Below are 11,362 nucleotides of genomic sequence, written 5' to 3'. Positions count from 1 at the left end.
GGTGGCAAACCCACAAAAACAAGACAAAGAAGAGTTTTTTGGAAATTGCTTCTTACACTCCCATCATATGTAGCACAGACACTCTGATACGGACACTGATACGACACGAACATGGATACGATACGGATACGGATACAGAGATACATATAATCTCTAACATATAAGGCACAGGGACACGAATCTATATATTATATAATTATGAATTATATAAATTGACAATAAAGATTTATGTACACAAGTATATTTCAGTTTTTTGTAGTAGAAAGATATTTTTCATGGTTAGTTCAAAAGGTTTTGTTTCTTATTTTTATAATTATACTAAAAATGCATATCATAAGTTTGAGTTTTTAGAAAATTAATGTGTTTTTTCTTTTTTAAATTGTTAGAATTGTGCTAGAATTATCAGAAATCCAACAAATACTTTTTAAATTAAACTCACTGATACTTGTTCTACAAGTGTCTTTCGAGTATCTTCTATCTGATACGTGTATCCGACACGGACATAGCATTTAAGAGGAGTATCTGAACCTATAGCTCCCAACATTTCTTTTCGCTCCAAAATATTATGTTTATGAAGCTCTTAGATCACTTTTTCCTCCCTAATAAATTTTTACAAAAAAAATTATAGTTGTTAATAATTTTTTCCTTTCATTTTTCATCAATTTTTTTAAAATTGTGTTCTTACTATTAACTGATATCCACTAAATGAAGAGTTATTTATAAAGTGACACATTAAAGGTTTTATAGAACTTATATCTTTTTTTCTTTTAGTCCCAACAAATTTATAAATTGTGCTTTTTTGTTGTAGAAATATCTCAATTCAGTATTTCATTTAATTTTTATTTTTGTTAAGGTATTATAGTTTATCGATATTTTTGTCATTAAATCATCGTATTAGTGATGAATATATTTTTCTCTATGATTACTTTGCTCTTCTAAAATTATTTTTTTCCAAACAAATAACTAATTAATTAATATGAGGATTTGAACTTTGTTTCTTCTAATCTTGTATATTTGAAGCCAATGGCTGATATTTTGTTGCACTCCCATAATTTATTGTTGTACCTCCTCAATTTCTTCCTGCACCTCAAATATTAAAAAAAAATATTCATTCTAAATTATACCATCCAAAATACAATTTTTTTGCATTTTAATTTGGAAAATATAAAATAAATATTTGCATTCTTGAATTAACAATTTAAAATACAAAATTTATTATACGTTGTCCAATAGATTTGTATTCCAAATTATATAACTTAGATTTAGATTTCACATTTTAGAATTAAAAAAATAAAAATAAAAATTAAAGTATTTCTATTTTTAAAATATTAGAGATGGAGGAAGAAACTCGTGATATTTATTAGAGGTGATAACTTGAAAGCAGGTTACACAGAATTTAAATAAACAGTTTTACTATTTATTTATATTAGAGTATGGAGTGAGGTTGGATTCACTCCAAATAAACTTATCATTTAATCCACTAAAATAATTAAATTAGGTTACTTTATTTTTTTTATCTAATTCAACTCAATCTATTTTTTAAGGTCAATTAAATCATGACGTATAATTTTTTAATTTATAATATCTAAATAATTTTATTCATAATTTAAGTCACATCTTTTATAAAGATTTTATTTTTTTTCTTTTATGGTTAAAATTTACCTCTCATCCTTGCTAAATGTAACTAGTTTAGATTATTACACATGTTCCATCAAATTCATAAATGTAACTATATTCTTTTAGGCGTAAAGTCATTCTTTTAAATGTAAAGAAGTGAGAATGGGGTCTGTGATTATTAAAAAAAAAATTAATGTTTCATTTATATAAAAAGTCGTAAAGTGATGACCTTTTATTTATTAATTATTGGATCCAGTATACAATGATAATAGTAGGTGAAATAAGCACATTATTTAAACTATTGGATATATGAAAATTTATTATTTTGTTGGTAATTAAATACATGTGAATTACTTGACTAAATTGTGTACAAACTACAAGTATTTTCATGGTAGATAATGCACAACATTTAAATTTTGAACTTAATATTATTAATTAAATTAAAATAGTTTTATATCAATTGATTCACTTGGGATAACTTAATTCAATTATTTATGGCTTGTATGATCTCTTACAATACTTTTAAAATGAATATTCAATTATTTATTGGCCACTTACAATAAGAAATATCTTTGTATTACGCAATTAAAGTTAAAAACGTGAGAAATTTTCAATTTTAAAAATTTTTAATTCATTAAATTTTAATTGCTTTAATTTCAAATAGAATAAGATGATTTAAAAATTTATTGAATTTTATTTATTTTTAATTTAGATAAAGTATTTTAATTAATAATAAATATAAAAAATACTACTTTAATATGTAGATATAGATAAAAAAAACAACTTCTTCCAACTTCAACATAAACAATTTTGTTGGTGTCCATTGAAAAATAGTTTTCACCTATATTCATTGAGAAAACCAACAATAATTGAAAAAACCCTCTTCAACAACAATAGAAGAATAACTTCTAACATACATTAAGAAATAAATAATCTTAATAATATAATTAAAAATAATTCATATTTACATTAACTATACTTTTTTTTTAATTTTATCAGGAAAAAATAATTCCATTAGCACAAATGAAAAATTTATAACTTACATCTATCAAAGAACAGTTCAAAACCTGATTAGCATTGGAGTAGAAGTAATACTGATCTACATTTTGATCAATATTTCTAAAAAAACAACTCTAACCAATAATAATTGAAAATAATATTCATTGAAATTAACTAAAAATATATATTTTACATTATCCACAATATATTGTTTATATTAACAAAAAAATATCCTAACTAACATAATATAAAAAAAATCACTCTTTTATATATACAATTGAAAGAACAAATATGAAAAGAAACTACACACAAATTGAAAGAGAAGAAAGCATAAAGAATTTAAAAAAAAAAAATACTTTTTAAACAAAATTGAAATGATCCCATTTTAAGTTTTCAAAATACTTTTATAAATTCTTAAAATTTTATTCTTCATCCACACATCATATCTTATCATAAAATATTTCACATTCTTTAAAGATATAAATTACCATCTCAAGATTCTTCATAACCCTTAAAGAAACAAAGGGAGGTGAAATCAATGTGCAATGAAAATAGAAAATATAGAGAAGTACAATTTTACACATTCATTTTACAACTTACAAGATAGAACTCAAGAAGAACACATCTTTTGGAAAGTAATTCTTAGATAACATATCCTCCAACAATATAATTGACAAACACCTTGACATCAAAACTATTATCCTCCACACAAGTATCAAAGAAAAAAACTGCACATCAGTACTTCAGATGTAAAAATAGGCACTGGCTATGAACCATGCAATATAGAAAGAGGAAAGGATGCAGACATTCTAAGTTCAAACAAAAAAAAGAGACACATACTATGTTATTTACAACTCCAATGAAGCTTAATTTGTGTGTGAAGCACTAGCCTGAAGAAGACCATCCCGGATCTGCACGGCGATGTCCCTGACGGCGCCAGGGCCGTGTGGTATGAACACCGACGATGACTTCGAAGATGCCCCTATCTCTTTCATGGTGTCAAAGTATTGAGTCACCAGCACCATGTCCATGACATCTTTAGCTGATGTTCCGGGCACGTTCTCGGAGAAGGCAAGCACACTGTCCCTCAGTCCATCTACAATGGCCTGACGTTGGCGAGCTATACCAAGTCCTGACAGATACTTGGATTCTGCTTCTCCCTCTGCTTTCTTGATCTGCAGAATTTTTTCTGCTTCAGCCTTCTCATTTGCAGCCAACCTTAATCTAGCAGCTGTGGATAATAAGACAGTGAAAAGGATGAGGATATAATCATGTATACTTGCTGTAAGGTACAGAAGTTTGTAAGAATGCAGTTCTGCAATTTGTAATTCCTAATTCATTCAATCAGAGAATCTTTAAGTTTTGTGTTTTGCCTCAAAACATAGGTCACATTGCTTATAGCTACCAAACAAACCATATTGCAGAAATGCTTATTCACAGTCAGTTCCATCCAAAACCAAGGCAAGAACTCAGAAACAGTATGTAGAACATCTCTATGTAATCTTATGCAAGGTAAGAGTAATTTGATACAGGAAATTGCAACATATATAGCAGTTTTTTCTTTAGGAACTAGAACATGTTACCTGCATTAATCTCGTTCATTGCTCTCTTGACATTAACATCGGGCTCAATATCAACAATGAGGGTCTGGACTATCTCATATCCATAAGTTGACATTGCCTATGAACATCAAGGTTGAATAAACTTGTTAATAAGGGTGATTATGAACATCAAGGTTGAATAAACTTGATAATAAGGGTGATTACGAGTTACGACCTTGAATGATCTGCAAATGAATATTTTAAAAAGTGAGAAAACTAAGCAATTGTAGGAAAGAATGATTACCTTCTCAAGCTCCTCCTCGACAGACTTTGCTATATCATTCTTCTGCTCGAAGACAGAATCCAACTCCAATTTTGGTACACTGGCCCTGATAACTGAAGAAATGCAAAATATTAGCAGTGTTAAAGAAGTTAGCCGCGCTATGACACAAGATCCAAAAGGTATACTGCTTCATAAACAACAACCATCAATGATCGAAGTAGATTAACCCCTTTGAATGCAACATATAAATGGAATTTCAAATAGAAAAGTCATCCTTCATACCATCAAAAACATATGATTGGATCTGCTCCCTTGTGTTGGTAAGCCTATAGAATGCATCAGATGCTTTATCAGCAACAGCTCGGTATTGCACAGACGCAACCACAGTGACAAAGACGTTATCCTAAAAGGTTAATGAAAGTCAAACTCCAATAACAGATCACAATAAATCACATAGGAAATATCGGAACAATTTTTGCAAAATCTTTTCCAAATCTTAGTAAAACAAAATATTGATAGCATAAATTGATGAAGAGGAATACAAGTGCAGTGTAACATTCAAAGTTAAGAGTTGCATTCAAAGTTCAATCTCAATTCTCAATTTATATATAAATTGCATAGATCAATGAAAAGCAGTAACAAAATGTTTTCCCTAGAACTCTTATATGAAGTTATTAGAAATACACAGATAAATTTTGTTGGAAAATTGTTATTTATGTCAATCAAGTATAAATTGTCATTGTTATGTACCGACCAATTTCATGATAGTGAACAAAATAACCAGAAACTATATTCACAAAACAATGAACAGCACCATGAAACAACGTTGGTGAAGGAAAGGAAGCAGCAGATACCTTGGTTTTCGTCTCACATCGAACATCAAGTTGTTGCACACGCAGTGACAAACCACCAGCGATCTGATAACCAAGACACCAAGGAAGGCAATGACATCCAGGTTCTAGAACATCAGAAAATTTTCCAAAATGCTCCTTGATGGCCACATTTGACTGATCAACTTGATAGCAACCGAATGCTTGACCCATCCTTCAATTCTGCAATAGAAGAACACTACTCAACAAAATACACCAAACATAATGAAATTCAGCATTTTGCTTCTACCAATCTGTTTTAATTTTCAGAATTCATCACATCACAGTTTACCAAGAACGTGATAAAGTAAAATCTGAAAATACGCTTAACCACAGATATAGTGCATGGAGGAAGTTCAAAATTTCATAAATATGATTGTAAAGAAACAGTGGGTAAAAAGTCAACAAAAACCACTCTCAGCCAAAAGAAATACTCAATAAGCAATTTCAAACCAGAGTAGAATAAAAGTGAACAATATTTAAGTCTAACACTACAGTAAAATATTAGTTTATCCAATATACCTGAATTTTTGAAGGGGGGACAAAATCAAAAGACAAAAGACAAACGAAACACAACAGAATAAAATTCAACTACAAATCCAAAAACAAAAACTCAGTTTTCAACTTTTCGTAAATCCTCATTTGGATTGGAACTCCACATCCTTTGTTTTCCTAAGAATCGCGAAGAGAAGAGCAACAAAATTCCAGAAAAACAAACACATAACCCTAAAGGTGAGAAACAGTGAAACATGAATTATCAATCAAATACTAGGATCCCAGAAACCTAAAAGTTCCCATACCAAAGCTGTAAGGAAAATTCCAAAAAAAGATGCAATTTTGAGCTGATCCCAGAAAGCAAACACAAACCCCTTTGACAAAAAAGTTTAAAAGAACACAATTCAAAATTATAAGGAGTGAATCACGCACAAGAAAATTCAAAGACCAAAAACTGTTTCGTTTTCTCATCATCCAAAAACAAAGAGAAAAAATTCACCTTTCAGGCTGAGAAACTCACGAATGTATAACAAATCCACAGCAAGTAGATGCAAAGTGCAAAGCACACAGCTCAATGCACACTTTATATAATATACATCTTTTCATAATTTTTTAAGAAAAGAGAAATATATTATTGAAAAAACTAAATATTAATATTACTCCAATATGAAAAGAGAAACAATTTTGAAAAGGAAAATAATTATATTTTAATAATACAAAATTAAGTAGAGAACAAATATTAAAATAATAAAAGTTTATCTATTTTTGAATTAAAGATAAACAAGAATATTTTGAAGATACAGTGGGATAATCCATTATTGTAAGATTATAATAACTGGTTCGCTGTTTGAATTCTTAAAGGGACAAGGTTGTCTTGTCAAAGTGACAAAAGCCATAGATTTATTCTAGGTTGTAAATATCTCCTTCCACTTGTCTCTTTATCCATTATCCATTATATTAAACTTTTGTGCATGGAACTTCATGTTATTTTTGGCTTGGAATTTGGGTCAATTTAAATCTGAATTTACTATTTGTAATGAGAAAAATATTATTCATTAACATTGTCAAGGTATGGATAACAATTACTATGCATGATTAATTTATTGACTTTTTTTATCATAATTATTCTAAAAGTTATATTAATAATTATCATTATCAGACATAATTATTAACTTTTTTATTAAGGGTAGTTTTCTTTTCTTTTATTTTTAATTTTTTATTTGTATGTTTGTTAATATCAGTAAGTTAACTATTAATTTATTTGACTAGTTTATAAAAATACAAAAATATTTGATAAATATTTTGAAGTAGTTTTTGCTATGGGAATATATGGTGTAACGATGATAGTAAATAATTTTATGATATGGTGTAACGATAATAATATTAAAAATAAATATTATAATAATTATAATAATTTATGATAATAGTAATATAATCTTATTTTAGTATATATTAAAAGAAATAATTTGAAGTAATAATAATAATTCTTATTTTATATTAATATATTAAAATGAAAATATTAATTACATAATTTGATTAATATTATTAATAAATAATACTATTATTATTATTATTTTTCAAGGATTGGATGGTCTCTCTACCATTTGTTTGGAGTGATAGACTGAGTCAAGATGAAATAATAAAAAATTATAAAAATAATAAAATTATAGAAATTATTTAATTAAATATATTTTAATGTAATAAAGTATAAATATAGATTACGGAATTACAAGTCTTTTCCTGCTAATAATTGACAATGATGTTGATTAAAGAAAGTCTACGTTGTTGTTTCTTTCGATTTTTCCAAGAAAAGTAACCTAAATATCAAAAATTCATAAAAACATCATCAACACAGTGCATACTTAGTATAGTTTGTAACTATTTGTTACTTACCACTACACGTTTTCTTCTTTTAAATAAAATTATTAAAATAATAATATTGTTTTTGTAAAACTAATGAGAAATTTGTTATTAAAACTGTAGATAGTATAATTAATAAAATGTGTAATAAACAGTTTAATATGTAAAATGTAATATAACTAGTTTAATTAAATAAAAAACACTTTTTTAAAGGTTTGTGAAAAGCAATTAAACATGAGAAGGCATGTGAATTTTGTATGCATTAACTCACCAACTCGTCATCCATATTTATAATATAACATTATTTTTTTTTATTTTTAGCTTGGTTTTTAAGTACCCTTATTGTGGATTAATTTAAAATTATTATAGATATATATAGTTTTTAAAATAATTATTATGTGAGAAAAATTAGTTGAAACTTAGAAACAAATATAGTTTAATTTGAAGTTTAGAATGGAAGATAACGTGATTGGTGATTGTAAATTAATTGTTCTAATTTAGAATGGAAGTTGGCGTGGCGTGTTTGGATTAGGTGACAGCGAAACGCACTTTCCATCGTTCGAAATTTCCGAGCAATCAAAAATGGTGTGAATGGCATAAACTCCTTTGACAATTTCATTGCTCTCATTGGACAAGAAAAATCATGTACTTCTTCCCACATCACTCTCACTTATAAAATAAAATTTATAATCATTTATATATATATATATATATATATATATATATATATATTATATAACACTCTTTAAAACCTGGTAACTCGTGTGAAACTTGTATCGGCACGACCGAACTACACGAGGGTCGGTCAGGAACTTGAATCACTCGACTATGACAAAATGGTTACGTGATCACATGTGACTGATCGACCTATGACGACGAGTCATGGGTTGACCAAGTTAGTAGGATTAATCCATGATTAAGGGTTGTTTAGCGCAACCTTAAACACGAATCAACCTCTTAAACTGACCCACCAACAAAAATCCATTAAGGTAATATAAATAGCGCAGATTCCAAGTATCAGGTATGTCATTCTATAGTACTCTGACAACCGAGTGTCGACACCCTAACTAACTTGATCGTCGGACTGTCTTTTGTAGGTACCATCCCAGCCTGTGAGACCAGATGACCGAAAGGAGGAAGGTGAAACAAGAAGCTAAGAGTGACAACGACCGACCGAAGAAAAGAGGCAGAACAATCGTTCTCTAGGTCCTAACACCCGCTCGAGAACAAAACTATATATAATAGATGTACCAAAAGTGACGGATAATGAATAATCTTTAAACTTAATTCAATTATATATATATATATATATATATATATATATATATATTGAGGTAGGATTTTTTAAATTTTAGTTTGTATTCAAGTAAAATTATATATATTCAGCTTCTTTAAATAAAATATCAACAAATTTTATAAATAACTTCCAACTGTGATGAGTCTTTAGTAAAAAGTGATTAACATTTCATACCAATAATATTATTGCTTAAATATATAATTATGACATCGATATTTTTAATGCAAAATTAGATAATTGCAGAGACAAAAGTGACAGCCAGAGTCTTGGTCTCTTTGCCAACTCAACATTCTTCAAAGTTGACTTTTCTTGTAAGTATCTGTCCACCACCAATACAAGATATCTTAAATATATAATAACTAGCAAGTTTTTTTTATATGGTTTAAATATATAATTATCATTTATAAAATGTCTTTTTTATATATATTTTTTTTAATGTGTATCTGTTAACTGGTAAAAAAAATGAATGATGGTGTCACGTATTCACTTGTCGAAAATATTAAAATAAATTTTAGATAAATTGAAAATATTACATTTTTGAAGATTTAGTTTGCTTTTCTTAATATTATTCCTTTTGGGGCCTTATCTGGTATAGTTTCATGTGGTGAATATCTTTCCTGTAGAAAATAACAAAAATCAAAACTCTCCAAATAACATGACAAAAACTTATTCGCTCCCAAATATTTAAGGTAAAATATCTTTTAATGAATATTTATAGATAATGAACAAGAATAATTTAATTATTTGTTTCTTGATGAAAGATAATTATATTTTTTTTTCTTAACTTTTTGAAACGTTTCTTAAGAATAAATTTGATGAAGTTCTGAGTCTCAAAGCAAAGCAAATAATACCGTAGATGCAATCATTAACCCTAATATATTATTTCAATCAACTTGAAGTAAGAAAAAATAAAATTATTGATAAATAGCATTTTAAAATTTAATTGTATACATGTACATATATATTTTATTTAGATCTATGAAATTAAATATATTTTTAAAAGAATTATTTTTTAAAACTTATACTTTATAGTCTAATTTTTTTAAAGATAAAATTTATTGCACTAATGTTTTATTATGCAGTTTTATTTAAGTTATACTTAAAAAAATTACCCTTAAATAATTTTTATCTGAGTTTCTACTTAAAAATTACCCTTAAATAGTATAAAAATTACCCTTAAAAAAATTACTCTTAAATACTTTTATTTAAAATTAAAAAAATATAAATATAAAATATATAATCTGTAAAAAAAATTGTGGATACTTAAGTAATGAGTTAGGTAATAAAGCGATAGAAAACGAAATAACCAATAAGGACTAATCGTACATCAATTAAATACAATCACAAAAATTAAATACAAGGAGATATTTTATATATTTAAGTCTTAATTATATTTAACTAAAAAATACACAACAATGTATAAATCAAATTTGATATATTTAATAGGGAATTTAAAGCTATCTACAAGGTATTTATTATACACTATTACTTTAGGATAAATGTAAAAATACAAATCAAAAGAAAATGAATTTAAAAACTTGAAAAAAATATATTTTAATTGTTTAAAAAACAAATAATAAATTTGAAAGGTAGTTTTTAAAAATTTAATACAAGGATTATAGTTTCCAGAAGAGAATAATATAAACTTAGGTTTTAATAAATAAAATGAGGAGACGTTTTTGTTTGAAAAAACTAAAAAAAGCATAATAAAAAAATAAAGAAGGAAAAGGAATAAATAAATAAAAATACAATTATATTGTGACAATTAAGGAATATGTAACAATATGGAATCATTTAATGCAAAATCCTTTCTCTTTTTATTATATTTATCAGAAAGTATCAAATTTCCATGTCCATGTCCATGTCCATGTCTATATGCATTTGATTCTATCTTTTCATTTTTTTTTTCTGGATTACAAATTTTGTTAGTATTTAATTTCTTATATGTGATTTTGATTTTTATAAATTTTCAGTGATTTTCGTCTTCATATCTTAGAAAGTCTTAACTTTTGGCTTGATTATCAAATAAAAATATTATTATTCTATTAATTGCCGATCAAATAATAAAAATAAAAATAAATAAATAAATAATGAAAAATATTTTTAATAGTTGTGAAATTTTTTCTTTGACATTAATATTATCCGCCCGTAACAATTACTGTTTTTAGTATAAATAAATAAATAAATCACAATATAAAAAAATAGGATAAGTTATCAATTTAATATTTTCAAATTAAGTATGTAATGTTTATAATTAGTACAATTTTTTAATTTAATAAAACACACTATTTATATGACATAACTTTACATAATATTTTCGATCCAAAAATAATACACGCTATTTAACAAATTACATTATAACTCATTTTAAGTTTTTTTTTTTGCATTTAATTTTATGAAA

General features: G+C 26.4%; 1 protein-coding gene across 3 annotated transcripts; it reads right to left on the bottom strand.

Moving 5' to 3' along the window:
* Window positions 1–3,242: 3,242 nt before the first annotated feature.
* On the bottom strand, window positions 3,243–6,711 carry LOC137836871 (hypersensitive-induced response protein-like protein 2). 3 transcript variants are annotated; one of them, XM_068645643.2, is made up of 6 exons: window positions 6,304–6,711; window positions 5,295–5,492; window positions 4,723–4,843; window positions 4,462–4,553; window positions 4,200–4,296; window positions 3,243–3,847 (listed from the first exon to the last, which is right to left on the bottom strand). In XM_068645643.2, exons 2-6 carry the CDS (start codon window positions 5,481–5,483, stop codon window positions 3,483–3,485), a joined length of 864 nt encoding a protein of 287 aa, XP_068501744.1. In that variant the 5' UTR covers window positions 5,484–5,492; window positions 6,304–6,711; the 3' UTR covers window positions 3,243–3,482. The 3 variants fall into 3 exon arrangements, with proteins under 3 accessions (XP_068501744.1, XP_068501747.1, XP_068501746.1); XM_068645646.2 differs by having other exon boundaries at window positions 6,110–6,310; XM_068645645.2 differs by having other exon boundaries at window positions 6,237–6,310.
* Between the last annotated feature and the right edge of the window lie 4,651 nt (window positions 6,712–11,362).

This window comes from Phaseolus vulgaris, chromosome 4 (genome assembly GCF_051622355.1).
Source record: "Phaseolus vulgaris cultivar YP4 chromosome 4, ASM5162235v1, whole genome shotgun sequence".
Taxonomy (NCBI): Eukaryota; Viridiplantae; Streptophyta; class Magnoliopsida; order Fabales; family Fabaceae; genus Phaseolus; species Phaseolus vulgaris.
The sequence above is the reverse complement of the archived record's forward strand: the minus strand, read 5'-3'. Positions and strand labels throughout refer to the sequence as shown.